Source organism: Erpetoichthys calabaricus, chromosome 1 (assembly GCF_900747795.2).
Source record: "Erpetoichthys calabaricus chromosome 1, fErpCal1.3, whole genome shotgun sequence".
NCBI lineage: Eukaryota > Metazoa > Chordata > Cladistia > Polypteriformes > Polypteridae > Erpetoichthys > Erpetoichthys calabaricus.
The window spans coordinates 290,219,951-290,240,490 of record NC_041394.2 but is presented as its reverse complement, the minus strand read 5'-3'; the positions used below and the strand labels follow the sequence as shown (position 1 = coordinate 290,240,490).

Below are 20,540 nucleotides of genomic sequence, written 5' to 3'. Positions count from 1 at the left end.
GATGGGGTCTCAACTGTTTAGACATTTTATTTTTAACATTTTATTTGCCTTTTCAATCGCTAATGGACATTGCTGAGATTATGAGAATTTTGTGTCCTGTAAATCAATAGTTGCTTTTTGTGGCGCAGTGTCTCCCATCTTGTATTTATATATTTATTAGTTTTAAGGACATTTTGTTCTGATCAAGTGGAGGAGCCAGCAGGCAGTCAGGTACAGTTGACACAAAGGTGATGGCAAATGACTTTTCAACAGCATGTCGTAAGCAATTGATAAGTGACAGATTATAATGGGAGAGAGTGTTACATACATGAGAGGGCTTTTGACTCGATGGTGGACATTTGAGAGCCACAGATGAAGGACCTACTATTGAAGTTGAAATTCCAAGTGACTGTTGATGGAGTTGTGTGTGTGTGTGTGTAATCAGATAGTTTGTGGAAAGATTAGTAGACACGTTATACCTTAAAAGCTTTACCCTCCCCAATAACATTTTACAAAAACATTTCCATTCTAAGAAAAAGTGGTGATATCCTTTCAAAATCTTCATCCTTTTTGAAAGACGCAGATTTAGAATGTTAATGGAATTTGCAGCTTCTGCTGACACACACCTTCACAATTTGCTTCTGGTAATGGTATTCAATGAATTTACAAAAGTCTGTGCTGATACTGTATGTGGTCATCATATTCGTTATTAACAGTGAAGGGGTGCCGAGTTGTGTTGGGATGTGGTTCATGGATTAGGGTGAGTTTTTCAGAGGTATTAAGTAGTGCTAAGAACATTGTAAACTCCACGATCAGTCATTATTTATGCATGTCCACCCCATCATCACTAAAGTAGCATATTAAATGCTTTGTAATCCCTATGATCCCCTGCCCAATCATTAATCGTCAAGTGCTTCTTGAACTGGTCACCTCTTGCACCAACCAAACAGCAGTCACCAGACTGAGCACATTACACTCCTGCCGTGAGAGTTCTCTGGACATTTACAGTATGGTATCATTCTCATGCATACCTCCTGACATGAGCAAGCCAGCAGTTTGGTAGAAAGTAACATAGCTAATATAAACAGAAGCTACTTTTCCACAGGCACTCGACAGAGCCCTGCTGCTACACAACATTGTAATTAGAACAGGGGCACTCATGCCATAGACAAACAAGAGGGAATGGAGGTGGCTTAATATCAGGCAGGTGCTGGAGACTGGCACTCCTGTTATTACAGAATTAGTTTCTTTGTTTTTTTTGTTTTGTATTTCACTGTATTCGTCTGCAGGTGATAACAACCATGTTGTTATCTTGCCAGTTCCAGTCCTGGTCCCCTCTCCTTATCTTTTGTTTCATCTCGTCTTGTTTTCTCAGTCTCTCATTCTCCTTTTTATCTCAACCCATTGGAGAGACGGCTGTGCTGCTGTCAGTCTTGCCCGATTGAAGAATGAGCTCTTCTTTAGAGAGCAATTGTGATTTGTTTTGTGTTCATATTTAGTAACAATCTGTGTCCAATTTTATGGCGTATTTGTTAGGATTTTGCCTAATTGGTTATAAAATTATGAGGTCAAGTTTATTTCATCCGACTGAAGGACTAAAACATCACCATATAATGAAAATATTGTCAGTCGATTGTTTCAATCAAATTGTGGTGCTGTTGGGTAAGCGACTTCAGGGCAGAGGTAACAGGCAAGGTGCTTTATACTCGTTCCACCGACGGCTGACTAAGAAAGGTTTTGAGAAATAAGGAAAAGTCGCATGTGTGTTCTCTACTGTATGTGTTCAGAGCTCAATGTTATGAAATAATTGCATCCAGGCAGCTAAACTCTCACCAGTTTAGTAGCTTGGAGACGGGCTTGACAGGCCGTGTACAAATCTGCAGTTTATTAACAAAGAGCAGGCGTAAAACTACAAAATAAAGAAATTCAGTACACACCTCAAAGGCCTGTGAAACAGGACCCAAAATTCATTGTGATCACTGACATCTTGAGTGGCAAGTGAACAGCAGCACAGAATTGATCAGAAACTGGTTTTAACCTAGAAATAGAAATACATAACCATCGGGATTTACATATTGACAGCTTTAATAGTTGGTATGAAGTTGGGTGCGCAAGGAAGGCAGTGGATACACTCATTCACATTGGTAATGAGCCACTGTTAGGTGGCTCAAGAACAACACACATATTTAAAGAACAACATAATAGGACAATAAAACTCTGGGTTGGATTGGGACATTAACTGACATTACTTGGGTTGGTTGGATTGTTGTGGGTACAGGACAGATGTGATTCTTTAATAGGAGAACTGCAGCGGAGCCTATCCTGGCAGCTTTAGATATCACAGGGCCATCACCACACCAGGCATGAGACAGGGCTCACAACCACATTGGACATGAGGTGCCAGTCCACCACAGCATTAGGCCAGGTTCAAACTGCCACTTTCCCTGGTTCACACATCTGAGGTTGGAATATCCATGCAAACTTGACACAGGCTGTGACTGGGCCAGCAATGACTGCCATTCTCCTGGAGCTGTGGGGCAGCAGCACTAATCACTGGGTCACCATCTCTTCAACCGAAACATACAGTAGGATGTTTATTCTAAAATCCTTCATATTAGGTGATAAGAGTTTCCATATTACGCAGTCATTGTTGCACCCTGCACATAGTCAAATGCTCCTGCCATCGTTAATCAGGGCTAGTGTGAGAACAGTAAACAGTAAAGCGGTCTGCGTGTCTGTGCGTGTACGTGCAGCATGTTGGACAGTGGCAGGAGCGTTGAGAGCAGAGTTCAATATTTTGATGGCACTATTCAGGAGACTGGACTTGCAGGTCTTTATAGAAAAAAGATGATAGCCAGAGTTTGATGAGGCCTTAATGAGGTTTGTGGCCAGGCTGAGACACCCTGGTTAGCGACAAGGTCTTCCAGTATAGGCAAGTGTGTGTGAATGATTTTCTGGGCTCATCTGACGACCCTCTGAAGAAGAATAGACTTCTTGTGAGCCCAAGAACAGCTAGTACCATAGGTAAGGAATGTAGATGATAAAAGGGCACCAGAAGCTGCTCAGGCAAACTTTAGCAGAGAGGAGGTGGTGGTGGTTGTCCACATGAGGTCTTTGGAGATGTATGGTTTATCATATATGAACTTTCATTATAGAAACATCAAAAATCGTGTAGCAAGACAAAGCTGAGGGTCTTTACAAACATTTTAATAGTACGCTGAATTACAGAGGGAAGCTTATTACTTGGAGCTGTGGCCTACCAGCCTTGTGTGCACACACACCACTGGCCTATTTATCGGCTGTTTGTTGCTTGTCATATACCAAGTCCTTAGTTCAAATTTGAGAATTGCAGCTCACTGTAATCTCTTTTGATATTTGCTCCTCATGGTTATCTGGTTATCGTCTAATTTCACTAAAACTCATGCAAGCATCTTTCAGAAATTCAAAGAGAAATTTCTGGGGCAGCAAAGAGACAGACGACTGGCCCATCAATGAACAAGGGGGCTTAAGTTTAAAATTGAAACAAAGTGTGCAGCTACTTGGACCCTCCACAGCCAGGACTGCCCACCCTGACCCAAGTCTTGGAGAGGCCAAAAAGTTTAATGGTGATGGGGCTGTGGCCGCTTGTTGCCGGAGGAGAAGAATGCCTCTGGCTCAGTCGTCTTCACTTGTTTTTGTTTTCATTCATCAATTATTTTGTGTTCATCTTTGTGGTGCAAATCAACACATCCATTAAAGAAAGCAACATATCCTCTACTAGGAGAAGTTTGATTAAACCACTTGGAGTCAGAAATCAGACAGGAGTAAAGCTGGTCCATTGTGTCTTTAATTATCTCCTCAGCAAATCCTGAAGAGGGAGCAATCATCACAGCAGTCTGTTACAAACTGCTGAAAGGGGCAGAGGTCATTGTTTGTGTTTATGCATCACTTGACATTTACTCTGATTAGTTTGTTGGCATACACATCAGATAATTTAATAAATAAAAGTCTATTTTATTATACTCTTGTTCTTCTTCTACCTTTAGGTTTCGCCATCACCCTTAAAATTTGTGTGTATGTGTCAACGGTCCAGGCTTCTTGTTTACAAGACATCTGCTGATCTCTTGGTAATCTTTTAGTCCATTTGGTGTATTACATCACTCTTTGTTGTCCACTTGACCTTTATCTGGTTACCGGATATGCTTGAACGGGTTTCTGACTTTCATTAAACCTTTATGCTGTTTCTTAAGATGAATGTCACGTTACCCTAAAGCTATTCTCTAACATCTTAAACTTCACCACTTGACTGTCGGTCAGCTGTTTAGGGCCCAATTTCCCTCATCTTCGACCTCCTGGAGTATTTGTTTGTGCCCACCACACTGATGTAATGGCACTCTCTAAGTACTAGCAACCACTCATGCATGAAGAACATTCCTTTAGCCTCATCAGTAAAACTAGCGGCTTGCTGCCCACCACCCACAGCACAGCCTCCAGAATAGTGAGCCAGAATCTGATGAAAAAGTTGTGTCTGCTTCTTACTGCATCTTTCCTGAGGTTGCATGCGACACAAACAACATCTCAACATCGTTGAAGAAGAGTGCGGTACAATTTGTTGGGTGGGTCTGTCAAACTTCATTTAAGGTGAACAATCAATTGCAGCAGTCGGCACTTACTGTTTAAACTGACAGTAAGAGAAGGTCCGGACATTTCATTAATTAGCATCACTCGGAACACAGAAAATCTCACGGCTGCCTCACTGACCCAATGGCAAATGGGAATATTGTGAGAAAATCACTGGAGTTCTAATACAAACAATCAAGGATACATCAAATTTATTTCCTCACAGTCATGGTGTTTATTAATTTACCACATGAAATTGAAGTCTAAAGTGAAACGTTTTATGTATTAAAAAAAATAACCAGCCTACTCTTACATTTCAGCTCATGGCTACTTGTGACCCATTATGGAGAAACAACATCAACTTGAAAAATATGAAATTTACCCAAACATCTGGCAGGCCATTGAGAAGTACTCATCGGATGATGTAAAACCTCTTAAGAATGTCATAAAACATCGAGATATTGATTGTGGAGTAACACTTTGATGCCTCTGGAATTTTATTGACCAATGTATTAAATTCACAATAAACTCCCAATGTTGACTTCACCGTTTTCAGTTCAGTTTATAAAAATGGCTGACCACCATAGGGCGACGAAGCTAGCGATGTAGTGACGTCTTATCATTTCCAAATTAGTGTGTTCACATGAAATTCTGACTGGATTTTTAGGGGAAATGTGAGGTCGCAGAAAAAGTAATTAAAAGTGAACCTCACATCACAACTTGGAGAATTCAGGTTGCATTGTTTTCTCCAAATTGTCCAACTTAGCTTCAACTTTGTAGGGCAGAAGTTCAACTCCATAGTCCCACCCTGTATGGCAGAGTAAACCCAGCAATGCCACACAGGACCCTCATTTCTGTAGCTTGCACCTGTGATCTTATCTCATTGGGTCACTACTCAGAGCTTTGGACTGACTGATAAATTGAAGGACCCTGCCTTACCCCCACAGTCCAGCACAATGTCCACTCAGCTGCAATCATGGCAGGACAGGACCCTGACCTCAGATTTGGAGGGGCCGATTGTCATCACACCCGCATCACACTCCACTCATTCCAGTGCGTGCTGGAGATCACAGTCTGATGAGGACAAAATAGATAACCTTCCAACTTTCATCTACATCCTAATTTCCAGTGAGGAGACAAAACGTCTAGTTGGAGGAGTCCAACAACCCCACTGAAGGGACTCGACATAGCAGCAAGTATGTGAGGACAGCGTCACATCCAAAAAAACAGCAGCCCTGGAGTCCACACTCTTGTAGTGGCATCATCAACATGATACCACAGGTTACATGGCCACAAACGTTTTCCATATCCATAAAGCTCATTGTAAATAAGATGACAAAGTTTCAAAAAAGGTGTGTTGCACCAACCAGGAGAACACCTATTTAATGTTTAATTTACAGATGAAAACCGATGGAAAGTTTCAGAAATAGTTGATTTGGTGCCATCCAGTGGTCCTGTTGAAGAACTGCAGGGGCATCCTTCTGGCCCAAGTTCCCTCAGTCAAATGAGGAATCATGCCAGTCCTGGAGGAGGAGGTGGAACTTGAGGCTGCACAGAAGTGACGCCAGGCTTCTTCTTGCTGCTGTTCCTCCATTCTAATGAGGGAAATGGAGACGGTGTGAAACGTTCCAAACAGCATTCATTGTTACAGCACATCTTCAAACAGCATGTAGCTGAGCTTTACAAAATGTCATGGGAATAGTTTACAAGAAAAGAAAAAACAACCTACCCACCCAGAGTTGCCGAATGGTTTATTAAAGGTCGTCTCATTCTTCGTGTATTTTCCAGTTTCACTATTCATATATGGGCTTTGGTTTGTCCACTGCTATGGCTCACACCTTTGTGGCCTGCCAGTGAACGTTAGTCAAAAAGTCCCATTTTTTGTCAGGTTCCCTTACAGCTGGTGTCCACTAGTGGATTGTCTCAGGGTTATCTCCATGACAGGCGTCAACAACCTTTTGGCCACAAATCATTGCGGCTGGATCCAAAATTGAAGTCCATGTGTATCTATAACCTCCCCTGAGATGCAGGCTTAAGCTATTCTAAAGGTGGCACATGAACTCATCCTAAACAGAGGCATCCATGATTCATTCTACTTCACCACTTGACAACTTTTCAGGCCTGTAAAACGATTAAGTTACCATCTGAACAAGCTTACCACTGAATGTTGAGCAGTTGACAGCACCTCCTTCTACCCAAATGTCCAGAACATGCAGCTTCAGATCAGATGACATAACACAAGTTGATCACTAACCTTGGGTACCCAGTAACTTTAGGGGCAATCTTGTGTTTGTAACAGGAGAACCAAAGGCTAGCATGTGAATCCATCTGGGTCCACATCAAGCAGACATTCCTCTAATCGCATGCCTGTAAGTATCTCCATCATCCACGACAAGTGATACCCTTTTTAGCACAGAATCTGTGGTGTTTATTAGGTTAAAGTTCTTTTCTTGTTGCAACCAGAAGTTGCTTTAAGGAAGCACACTCATCACCTGAAACACTCCAACTGTACAGCAGCTAGCTGAGGAACCTGTGGGTATCCACAACACCAACCTAGGGCCTGTCATGCTGGGAAACACCAATGAAGCGGAGAGGAAACCCATAAGGTTGAGAGCCAGTGCTGTGCGAGAGGGGAGTCCAGCTGTATCAGGCTGCTATTCTTCCCTTTCCCACACAAGCACCAGATCATTCCACATCTAATGGTCCAGTGGCCATTGCAGAGACTTACTATACCTAGATTTATCTCGCTTAACTGGAATTGCACTAAATCTTCAACCCTGTCTTGTTAAGGAGGAGTCTACATGGTTGGCTCATGGAACTTTGGGCTTACTCGGACTATGGAGTCACACAACATTCAAATACCACCTAATAGGCCCCAGGGTACTTTGTGAAGAGGTGTGTGATTACCATCATTTGATTGGAACTAGTTCATTAGTCAACAAGAAGTCCACTACATGAGATGAAGTACTGATAGATTTTAGTTTGCCTGGCAAAAAAATACAGAATCATTGGTTAGGCCAAAGCAGAATTAAGAGTTTTGGAAGAGACCAGAGAATGGAGATACAGAGGAACAGAGTGGTACAGGGTACAGGGAACTGTTAATCAAGACAAAAGTTTTAAACTGGATCAAGGTGACAGTTTATAGTCAATCGTAAGAGTGAAGTCGTGAAGAGGTATAGCTGAAACGGGCAAAAGAATGCAGCAGTTGGACAGTAGCATTTTAGACGACTTATAGGCTCTTATTACTGTTATCTAATCTCTATCAGTATTGAGCTCCCGTAATCCAGCTAAGAGGAAACAAAAACTTGAGCAAGATATTGAGTTACCTAGCTTAATGATCAAGAGTCGATGTTGAGGATATGGAGAAGAAAGAAGTGACTGGTCTGGATCAATGAAAAATTTGTTTTTACTAAATAAGGAGTTGTCCAGTTTGCACACACAGGTTTGCTGACAGTAGTGGAGGTTGAAAGGGTAATAGTATCAAGAACAATGCTTACAGAAAAATTGAATGGAGAATCAGAAAGTGGACTTGGAAGAAGTAAGATGATGTTCATTCATAATAAGATGGCAGAGAGACAGCTGGAGATCTGGACTGAAAAATATTAGGGCTTCAAGAAGGAAATACAGTAATCCCTCGCTATATCGCGCTGCGACTTTCGCGGCTTTTATATGTAAGCATATCTAAATATATAACGTGGATTTTTCGCTGCTTCGTGGGTTTCTGCGGACAATGGGTCTTTTTACTTCTGGTACATGCTTCCTCAGTTGGTTTGCCCAGTTAATTTCATACAAGCGACGCTATTGGTGGATGGCTGAGAAGCTACTCAATCAGAGCACGCAGTTAAGTTCCTGTGTGCTGATTGGCTCAGCGACGGAGTGCTGCAATTAACCAGGAAGTCTCATCTCACTCATTCAGCATTAACGTGCTCCTGCTACTGCTTCAGGGGCCGTGTCCAAGCGCCAACAGAAGATGCAAATGATTGCAGAAAAGGTAAAAGTTTTGGATATGTTGAAGGAAGGGAACAGCTACACCGCTGCAGGACACCATTACGGCATCAATGAGTCCACGATTCTTTTTATTTAAAAAGGAGGAAAAGCATATAAGATCTACGGCCGCAGTGTCCTCTAACCAGGGCCCAAAACGAGTTGCAAGTGGATGTGATAAGGCAGTAGTCTGGATGGAATCTGTTTTAGGGATTTGGATTGAAGAGTGATGGAAGAAGAACAACGGCGGTGCTACACAATCGCCTGAAGAGGCTCCTTTAGAAGAGCTGTAACGCTATCCTTTGTAGTGCAGTAAAATTAAACTCATCGTTATCAGACAAGTCGTCGTGTCATTGTTGGTGAGTAACCATAATTAATTATTTACGTACAGTACTTATTACATGTACATAGTTTAGCGTCACTGTACACACATTTTACTGTATACAATTTTTCTTGCATTGTACGTATTTATTGCTGGTGGCCAGTCTGTCGTAATGGCTGTAACATATGTGATATCGGAGACGCTCGATATATTTAAAATAATATTTAGGTTTTACTGTATATAAACTGTGTTTACATACATAATTTCAATGAATCTTACCTAATATCTAAGAGAATACAAAGGGTTTATGCTGTATAATTGTGTGTGAAATGTTTATAATAGTGTGGGAGAGTTTATAAGGGCTTAAAATATATAAAAATAACCATATAAACATATGGTTTCTACTTCACGGATTCTCACCTTTCACGGGGGTTCTGGAATGCAACCCCCGCGATGGAGGAGGGATTACTGTAAAAGGAAAAAAGATCCTTTATTAAAAGATACAAAAGATCATTAATGAATGGTGGTCTTTAGTGATTTGAAATAGCAGGAGGTTAAGCAAGTCTTAAGTGTAGCTGAGTTCAGAAAAGGGTTTTTCAAATAGGATTGCATGAGTCCTGTAAGATATGCAAGAAAGGTACATGCACACAGGGATGAGTTAGATGAGAGGGACTGAATGATAATTATGGAGATATATATATCAATAAATATATATATACCACATATACTTACATATAAGTCGGGTCTTGAAACCCAAAAAATCAATCATAAAATCAGATCCTGACTTATACACCCATTCAAAAATGTGACACTTAAATTTTTTTTATTATCTTACTTTCTCCAATCTCACATTATACCTGATCTTAATTATTGTGAAACAACCAAGTGGCGTCCGCTTTCTGAACATGAGCCGCCAAGGCTACACTCAACGCAATTGCACTACTAAGGGCGCAACAAATTGCTGCTCATGCCTTTTTCCTTCCAACTTTGGCAGATCGCCCCATGCCATTTCGCAAACTGGCTGGCCAAATCCCGGAATCGAGGAAAAGATCGGACATTGGCCATTTTCCGATTTGGCCGGACATTTCCCGCTTTGGCCAATTTCGGGTTTTGGCCGTAACACACACACACACACATATATATATATATATATATATATATATATATATATATATATATATATATAATTAAACACACAGTTTACAATATGATTTATAAACCACAGTTTAATACAAAATCTTGATACTTGTTTTTCAGCTGTACATTAAATATTTCTGTGTTAAAAGCGATGGTCACAGTAGTAATGGCCATACACACGTGCACTGCTCCAAGTGACCTGCACTTCACTCCACCATGGCCAGATCCTTCAATGCAGGACTTTTCAACCTCTTAGCTTTGTATCCAGGACGCAGGAACTCAATTTTTCGTTTTTTGGCATTGATTTTATTTTTATGTTTCTTTAATTTTTTCTGTGCAGCAACTGCAGGGTTAGCAACTGCCTAGAGGGGCAACAAAAGGAAGTAATTTCATCAGAGTGTCCAAATAACAATCTTAAAACAAATTAAGGAGGATTGTGAAAGATGTGGTTACCTCTGTAGCTTTTTGCTGTTTTCTGACTGCTCTTTTCTGGCTGGCTTGTTTCTGAACCGCAGCAAATGCCAAGGAGAAAATCTCAAGGCCAACAATCTTCTTCAAAAGCTCAATTATTTCTTGGGAAAGGTTTTTCAAAGTTGGATCTACAAAAATATGCAACATCTTAATCAAAGAAGGAACAGCAACAGCTCGAGAGTTTATTTTGAAACCCGCTTAGTCAATTGTAAGATGCGCACTCACCTTGTTCAGCGTAAGTACTGTTGAGCTCCCTATAAAGGGGTGCAATGATTGCGGTCAGGTAAGGCTTTACTTTGTCCTTTCCAAGATCAACTGCAATTGCTCCAAGAAACTTGAAAATGCAGGTTCTCTGAAACAGGAAGCAAAAGTTATAATTTAGGAGGAGCAAATTAAAGGGGCACTAGCTGGACGTTCACCTACTATACCTAAATGACTTCAATCTTTCTAGGTGCACTCAAAAGGCAATACTTATATTTACATTTTTAAATACTCTTCCAGATACAAAGAAATCTTGAAATACTTCTACTTAGCAACTAACTGAAAACTGGTGTTAGTTTTAGTCTTGGGGCCAATGCACGTTTACCATCAGATGTTTTCGGTTTCATCCACTTTTGGCTTGGATCAAAACGTTTTTGAAATATTATTGTAAGATGAATGTCATTTAGTGGTCATTTTAATGCTTTCTTCCAAAACGTGAATGCTGAATAAAATGTTATAACTCACCCTAATTTTTCAACTCACTGAAGTGTTAGACTGCTCTGTAAGTAGTCAGCACACATTGCCAGGCAGGACTACTGGCCATGAAACTGCAGTCATAAACAGGACAAGTTCAATAAGTTTGGGGTTTTGAAATGAAATACCGGAGCATGACCCCCTTAATGGCTTGAATACATCAGTCATCTGTTTGAAGTGATCTTAGTCCATGTCTACTGAGCAGTAGGAATTTTATGTTTATTCACATTTTTGGAGTACTTTTACTGGAGTACTAGATGATGTTTTAAGAAACAATTTCTTTAAGTGTTTAAAGAATATATTTTGTTAAATTGAAAAATGGTACTATAAAGATAATAAATTCAGTAGAAGATCAGTTTTGGATAATCAAGACTGAAGGGTGTTTTACTGAGTTGTTACCAAACGGCATGCCTTTTTATATCAAGTAATGCAAAAGAGGAAACCACAACTGTTTCTGATCCATCTGGCCACCCCTTTTCCAAACCTGCTCTGTTAAATAGTGTCATATAGCGGCAGAAACAAGAGTGGCCCATGAACCAATGCTGCGCAGGGTGCCAGTCTATTGCAGGCCACAATAACCGACATCCATTAGAAAACAGTCATTGGCGCTGCAGTTTTCCTAATCAGCAAAATAGTATATGGTAATTTTTTTTTTTGTTGTTGAACTGAGTTGAGTGAACAAAAGTTCGAACACCACAACATTCTGAAGATCCCTACGGAGCTTCGGTTTTGACAATGTAGCTTTAGTGACAATAAAAGTCGCCCGTGTCATACATTTCTTTTAAAAACTTGCTTTTAAGTCAATCTATTAATATTCAAAGGGCCCTGAAAAGCACAATACTCAATGCCAAGTCAAGTAACAAGCACTTTCAGATGATTACCTTTAAAGGCACTTTAGGACTGTGGGCTGCCTCCACCTTTGCCAAGTAAGAAAGCTTGTTCATGAGCCACCTTAGTGAAGCAGGCTGGTCATTCTCTTCTGCCACAGGTTTTGAACTCGTTTCGTTTTGCTGATTTACTCCTTCTTCCGGGTGTATCTCTTCATTCTCATGTGTAGTAACACTGTTAGTGTCCTGTTCTTCTAATTCAGGGTTCAGTAGATAAAGAACTTTTGCAACAAAGAGCAAGTTTCTGATGACCTGTTCACAAAACAAAAATAATTTGTGAGCAAATTACTGACGGATTTAACACACACAATCGGATTTATATTGAGCTGCAGATTCTAATATGCACTATGAAGGCTTCTTCTGTCTGGAAAACAAGGATAAAATACCAGCCTCAGTGTTTCTATGAGAAAGCCTACTTTCCTCCCACCGTCCAAAGACACATTTCTAGTTTACCAGGCAGAGCTAAACTGGCTCCACATTTCTTAAAAGTGTTTGTTAGTGTGCTTCATACCATTCATGATCCTGGAGAAGAAATCCAGGACTTTCAAATTATATTATTCTCAATGAAGACAAAGTATTAGGAAAAAAGCCAATTCTTTTTTTCACAAATAATTATACAGTCGACCCTTGATATACGACCGGCCTGACATGTGAACAACTTGCTTTACGACCAAAATTTTTGTTTTGAATTACGACCAACATCTTGCGTTACGACCCGAATGCAGTCACGTGTATCCGCTTGTGCGATTGTAAACAAACAGCCAAAAGCATTTGTAAGCGTCAGTCGGAGCCCAGATACATGTGTTTGTGGACGTAATTTCGGTCAGCGCAGTGATTTATATAATTTATTTCGATAATTGCTAAGGAAGGAAGCGAAGGTAACGAAGGTAAATAAAGTGATCACAATCGAAACGAAGAAGGAAATTATGCAGAAATATGAGAGTGGTGTTTGTGTGACCGATCTCGCTAATACGTACAGCATGTTGAAATCCACTATCTCGACAATTTTACAAAGAAAAGATCTGTATAAGGAAACTCCTTCCAAACAATAACCACCTTCCATTTCATTCTCCTCCTCCTCCCTTCCTGCAAGCCAAAGATGTCAACTTAAAAGGTGAGCACAGTATGAAATTGTTGTTTCTGGTAGGCTAGGCACTTTTTATAACTTTTTGGTTAGTACATTAGAAAAGTTATTGGTGTTTCTGGTAAATTATGCACATTATACAACCCTTTTCTATTAAAAAAAGTTAAGTAAGTGTTGCCATGGGCAGTTTGGAACGCATTAAGGGCATTTCCATTATTTCTTATGGGAAAAATAGTCTTGACTTACAACCAACTTGAGTTACAACCAGCCCTCGCAAACGAATTGAGTTCGTAAGTCAAGGGTCCACTGTATCTGGAAATGTCAAATTTTTCTCCTTTTCCAAATCATCATCTAAAGATTGTCTAGGTTACGCAAAAAACAAAACATTGTAATCAATCAAAATATAACTATCCGTAAAATTATTGTATAAAGGTGAAACTGGCCAAATTATTACAGTCCTATCCAATTATATTTTTCAGTTTGGCTTTTTCCATTATATAGCCTAACCATGGAACATAAGCAGCAAAGAAGGAATCAGCTCAGAATGGGATCTCAGCCTGCCACACATACCCATGCTTAGTTGTAACAGGCAAATTAGAAGTCACCAATTTCAAACATGCACATTTTGTGAAACTCCAACCAAACAAAAACCACAACACACTGAGTGTGGAGAGAACATGTAAACACTACACAGATTGTGACCATGACCAGGACAGGAATAGAACTGTGGCCTCCTGAGATGGGAGGTAACAACGGTACCCAAAGTGCCACTGTGCTACTTTTATTTAGAAATGTAAAAATTACAGACTTTCCCCTTTCTAAAGCACCCTGCGTGACCCTGTTTGTGGGTGGTGGATAGAGGATAAATACCCAATAAGCAGTCTAGAGACAAGCCTGGAGTAGGGATGGGCTCTGTCACTGGGGGATCAGTCTAATTAAATATGACCTATGTGGTGTTGTGGCATGGTGATGGTGTACTGTCATTAAATAAGTGCATCCTGAAGGGCTTACCTTTACTCTTAAATGGTGTCTCTTATTAACAGGCTCTGGGGCTAAGGGCCTATAACCCACACATCTTATATTTAATTTATACAAGAATCAGCTATAAAAATATGAATAATCAAATGACAATGGCCTTCAGCTTTGACAAAAGAACAAGAAACTGGGACATTTTTTGCAGTTTGCTGGAATGTCAGGACCATGTACTGTACGAACAAGGCAGACTATGCCAGGTAGCTGCAGAAAGACAGAGGTACAATATCGAGATTCTTGGTTTCAGTTAAATAAGGAGACATGAGAAAGGAGAGTTTCCTATAAATACTGAGAATCCACTGTTACATTCAGGGCATGAGCAAGAAGGTAAGGCACACAAAATAATGGGTGTCCCTGTATAACAAGTCTGCTAAGAGAAGCCCAATAATTAACCAGCAACCTCTCTCAGATGGGCCAATAAGAGCAGGCTTCAAAAGGTGAGCCAGGGATATGACTAAATGAGCCTGTGAAGGGATAAGAGAAGATAGACAGAAGAACTGGCAAGGAAGGTGCTGGAAGCAACAGAGATGTAGAAGAATTATGAGCCATACAAGATCATGATACAACTGACCAATAAATGGTGCCTTCCAAAAAAACTATCAGAAGCACAGAAAATGAACTTTTGCCAAATGTTGGAGGATCATCTCAACAGGTGAAGAGAACACACCAAGACAGTAGTGAACCAGACAAGCGAGACTGATGTTGCTATATGGGTAGAAACCACAGATTGGGAGATTTTGAGGATCAATATGAACCCTCCAACACGTTCAGAGATTATCAAAGCCCTCTAAGAGTTGAAGAGTGGCAAAGCAGGAGGAAGAGGCACCACATGTTCACAAAGATGACCCTTCAATGACATTTTCTCTCCTCCCCCACCCTATTGTCTAACAAAATACGGGAGAAGTAACAGATGCCTGATGAAGAAAAGAAAGGATTCTTCACTAAAGGCCCAAGAATGGTGACCTAATCAACTGTGAAACTGGAGAGGTACCAATCTTCTGTCAGTGCCAAAGAAGATCTTCTCAAAGGTCATAATCAACAGGTTCAGAAATGGCACCAACCAGAATATTAGAAGAGAACAGCATATTTTAAAGATAATTGTCCCTGTATACACCAAATTAACGTATGGGGATAGTCTTGGAGCTGTGTGTGGAGTATATATCACCTTTGTATTTGTTGCTTCTGGACTTTGAGAAAATATTCCACAGTGTTAATATGGAATGGCTGTTGTCAGTTTTCCAAACAAAATCATTTGCCTAATGAAGTAAATGTAAAACAACTTTAGGTGTTATGCACAAAATATGGGGAGATATTTAGGTTTTCTAGATGTTTCTAGGTTTAAGTGTGAATTGTTACTTTCTATTTGCTATGGTTTATGACACTAGTTTTTGGAATAATGTCTGAAAATTAAAGCTTACTAAGCCTACTGTCCTGCATGCATGTTTCCTCTATTCTACTGCTGCTAATTACGCTACTCTCCCAGTTAAGGAAAGGTTGTTCCATAGCCAGTCTACAATAAAAAACCTGCATTTCACCCAAAAATCATAATACTTTGGCTTTAATGGTTTTTCAACTGATTGCTAATTATGACTACTGTCTCTAGCCTGTGAGAGACAACATTGATAAGAATCACACTGTACGTATTCTCATGAAAACAAACTTCAACTGGAAAGAAATTAAGTAGCCATGACTTCTTCCATGCATTTTAACCTTAACAAATAAATACAGCAGCCTTTTACTTGAAATGTACTGATAACACTTTATGTATGCAAAAATGCACCCATTACTCATTTACTATTATGTAACAAAACTTTAGAGGATAAAATTGGTATTTTTCAAGTCAAAGTTATTTCTTCACAAACATGTTATATATGCATTTGCTGGGCAAAATTGTGTTCTAAAGTTAATCGCATTCCACAAATTAACAAAAATATCGACAGCTGAATTACTTGAAAAATGGACATATTTGGTACATTTTTAAACTTTTCTTCCATGCCCCATATTCTCCATTGTAAAGGACCAGAGTAGGAAAGGTTTATTATTATTATTATTATTTTTTAACTTTATAGAAAGCACTTAACTTTGGAACTTAGTTTCGGGTGGTAAATGCACATATAGCATGTTTTTGAAGAAATAACTTCGACTTGAAAAACAGCAAAATTACCTTTAAACAAAGGCTTGTAGTGGCGCTATGTAAAATTAGACATATTCAGAGGGTACAGGGGATAGCGGGACCTTTAAATGGGATCTGACTAGACAGAGACAGGAGTCAGAAGTCTCTGTGTGCGAGTCAGTCCAAGGCAGGGTGTGTTTCCCCTCCCCATAAAAAAATAAATAAATAAACACCATCTTCGTGGCAGTGTGAATTGTAGCATCCTCATGACTGGTAAAGGATTCTTCTGGTTATAATTGCGCTTATACAGAATTAATAAAGTGGTTATTCATCTCTTTGCAGCGTGGCAAATTAACATATGCTGGTAAAATTACTTATGAATATGAAGGATTCACCGGCCTTGTAGTATGATGAAGTATGCAATATCAAGAGAAATATACCTCACTTAAGCCAACTCTGGCCATTCCAAAGTCAAGTTATTTTAGTAGGCCACATTGCAGACACGAATACCAACTTTTCTGACGCTTTGTAAGCATTATTAGCACCAAAAGAAAATTTTATCAAAGTCTTTTTACATAATGGTAAATGGATAATTAGATGCATTTTTGCAGTACCTAAAGTGTACCAATACATGATGTATTTTAAATGCACTGTTTATATTTTAAGTCCACTGAAGACCAATTCATAATCAAGGTAAATTACTAATCCAGTGAGAAAAAATTTGAATTTCAAATTTGCTATTGTGAAGTATTAAAAGAGAAACAAGAAAAAATAATCTCAGAAGATGCTAGGCCACAAAATGCGATATTCTAAGTTTCCAAGTCAAGAGTCTTACTTATGATTAATAAATAAAGAGATTAAAGATTACCATATTTTTGCTCCAGACGACGCACTTTTTTATCCCCCCAAAAGAAGGGTGGAAATATTTGTGCGTCTTATGGAGCAAATATTGCGTCACAGACTGTGATGTGTATTACCTTACAAAAGTCAACATCCAGGGGTAGAGGGCAACAATCAGCTGGTAATGGCGACAAAACTCACTGTTACGTTACAGGCATTCCCTCTGTGCTTGGAGGAATGTTAGACTCATTGACTCGGCATCTAATCCTTGCGTGTGCATGAGATACGAAATGTAAACAAATGTAAACAAAGGCAAGATGGCATCGACATCTCATGAGGGAGCGAAGCAAGTGCAGAAAACAAAATACTCAGCAGACGATGTTTTGCACATTATCACTGAGTCGGACTCTGATTTTTCAGAATCTGATTTTGTTGAGAGTGATCAGGAGATCGAGCAAGAGAGTGAAGAACTGGCATCAGCTGATCGAACACCAGGCGCCCCAGCTGAGTGCATTTGCGCAGCCGATGCACCTATGGCAAGGTTCATGTGGGAGGAATACCTAGACATTGATCCATGGGAGCCAAACTGGCTACCGGACTTCACAAGACAGCATGGCTTGCTGTTGGACACGACAGATTACCAGCCGCTGGACTACTTCAGGCTGTTCTTTCCTGAAGCTGCCTTTCAGCTACTGTCAGACGAGACAAACAGGTATGCAGAGCAAATTTTTGAATCACAGGCTGTGCTCGCACCACATTCTCGTTTTTCAAAGTGGAAACCCACAACAAAAGACGAGATGAAGGGCTTTGTGGCATCACAGATAGAGATGGGACTAGACTTCAGGGAGCACTGGTCCAAACGTGCTTTGTCCCCTGGTGGCTTTGGACAGGTTAAGCCGCGTGATGATAGGTACGTGCACCTGCAAAGTAATTGTGAGCAACTGAGCTTCATACATTCTGACACTAGCGATGAGGAGTTCTTGGGGTTTCCAGAAAACTAGAAGAGTGCTTGAACCTTAAAGTCTCTCTTCATTTGTTAATGACAGTGATGATGGTTCTTAATACCGCTGATGACTTTACATGGTTGAAATATTATTCTGCTATATTTTATTAAATATATTAGTACACCATTTAGTTCAGCATATTTTTTTTCTTGTTTTCCTCCTCTAAACCTAAGTGCGTCTTAAGGAGCGAAAAACATGGTAATTTGGACAAGGCAGTGAAACGTTTGCTAAGGTTAGTGTACCAACCTGCTCTCCTGAAGACTGATCCAAAAATTTAGACTGCAGTTGATGGCAAAAAGCTAGTGCCATTTCTTTAATCTGAAAATATACAAAAGGATCAAAACCAAAATTAATATTTTGTTTTACTACTATACAGAGGGAAAGAAATAAACAGATTAAATAACTAGAATAACATCTTTTCATAAACTGAAAACTCAAGTTTAAAATTGATTATATAACCAAACAAATACATCAAGAAAAATCCCTAATCTTGCTTTAGACCAGAAGAACATGGCCATATGCACACAGTGCATCTATCAATAGTGTATGTAATTTCACTTTTATAGTTGATGTTATAACAAGTATGTTGGCCTTTTTCACAAACTGTAAAATCAAAATCAAGACTGACTATATAATTAACTCAAAAACATCAAGACACTAATCTCAGTTTAGACCAGTGGACTATAGGCATAAAGTTAAAAAATAAAAGCTCTTAATCCATGTATACAGTGAGTCTATCTATATTTTTACTGATGTCACAGTCATCAAAAGACAGAGTGGTGTGGCTGGTGTTTAGGAATGTGCTTCTCATGGGTTTAAACGGTTCTTGCAATACCTTCTACAGAACCAGTGACAGTAATCATTTAGGTGGTAGATTTTGGTACATGAGTGTATGTAACAGCAGTAATACATTCTTTTTTGACGGATGTATCCGAATTTCAAAGCAAATTTTAAAACTGCAAACAAATCAACTGAGGCTGAGGTTAGCAACTGGTGTTTTTCTAGAAGATATTCATGCTAACTGTAGTTCCAAAGCATCTAAAGTCATATGAACATTTCACTGTGGTCTGAAATTAATACATAAATACAGTATGTCATGCATGTGCGCCTGGAAGCTACCTTCCTGGCTCTGGGGAGGTAAGCACTTCTACTACGGAATGACAGGGGCTGGTGTCGCTAAACACATCTTCTCTTTCCACCACAGTCCTGACAAGAAGGTTGTCGAGGAAGCCTAGTCCTGCCTACATCACTCCAAGTTGGGCCTCCCCTCAGAACAGGGTGTCATTTGAATCTGAACCCTCAAGTTTGACAGACCAAATATATGGCCTCCCTTATTTGGGCACTGGGTGCGGTTTTTAGTTATTTTTATCAGTTTACTAAAAGATGTAGTCTAGTTTGTATCCCAAATTTCTTTTTTTGCCTTCAGCATGTTCCTCAGTCATAAGTAGTATAACTTGATCCTGATAGGATGCTTTCATTAGTTAGAAAGTAAATATGATAATGTTTATGATGCAGTGGGGAGAAAAACACTGACTTGAATGTGGATGTGTTTTTTCTTTCCTTAATCACTTACAACGGGCAAAATCAACTTTATTTGATCAACACAACCTCAAACATACAGAGATGCTGATAATTATGTATATATGTACAATCTGAAAAGTAATTCATTTCTGCTGAAACACTAAATTTAGGTCCAAAATGGCTTTGATGTGACTTTATTGTTTTCATAGATGTTTAAGTATTTCTTACCTTTTTTTCCAAATCATGCAGTAAGAACTGTGTTGCTGGCAGTTCACTTGCCATCTTCTTACTTGAATTTGACTGGTATTCACTGTGCTTTTTAACTAGTTCTTCCGGATTGTGTGCAGCAAACAGCAAACCAAAAATCTGTGATGCAGTCAACCATACCCAGGTGTGGGGAAACCACAAATGAGAATGAATGTGCCCTAAACAAACAAACAAACAATTAAAATATAGATTTTTAAAACTGTAAAATTGATGAAGAATATGCGCATTACAATCCTATATGCCTTATAACACCCAAACCTTTAACTTTATCTTTTTACTTCTTATTTTAGAAATTCCTTTCATTTTATATTCATATGGCATCTTGACTGCAATCTTTGTGTGTGTTTTAATAGTAAGGTCAAAGCAGATATACTGATGTGAAACTGAGCATCATCTAAGCTAAAATATGAAAGACAAGAATTACTGCTGCCCCCCCTTTATGAGGGAATGACCATTTTTTGAGCTAAATATTAAAGGCCAATGATTATTTCAGATCCAGCACTGGCATCTAGCATTTCAGTGTCGTCTTTCTATTTTATATAACCACAAAGCCTTTCTGAGACTA

The 20,540-nt window shown here is 39.5% G+C and overlaps 1 protein-coding gene across 2 annotated transcripts in view; it reads right to left on the bottom strand.

The window, feature by feature from the left end:
* Nucleotides 1-10,092: 10,092 nt before the first annotated feature.
* Nucleotides 10,093-20,540, bottom strand: part of utp20 (UTP20 small subunit processome component) — a 154,666-nt gene continuing 144,218 nt past the window's right edge. For both annotated transcript variants that reach the window (XM_051928458.1, XM_051928462.1), the window contains exons 57-62: nucleotides 19,937-20,133; nucleotides 18,434-18,505; nucleotides 12,109-12,366; nucleotides 10,718-10,844; nucleotides 10,475-10,620; nucleotides 10,093-10,383 (exon numbers count right to left, since the gene is read on the bottom strand). In XM_051928458.1, the coding sequence (XP_051784418.1) occupies nucleotides 10,228-10,383; nucleotides 10,475-10,620; nucleotides 10,718-10,844; nucleotides 12,109-12,366; nucleotides 18,434-18,505; nucleotides 19,937-20,133 (956 nt within the window). In that variant the 3' untranslated portion in view covers nucleotides 10,093-10,227. The remainder of the gene's footprint in view (nucleotides 10,384-10,474; nucleotides 10,621-10,717; nucleotides 10,845-12,108; nucleotides 12,367-18,433; nucleotides 18,506-19,936; nucleotides 20,134-20,540) is intronic.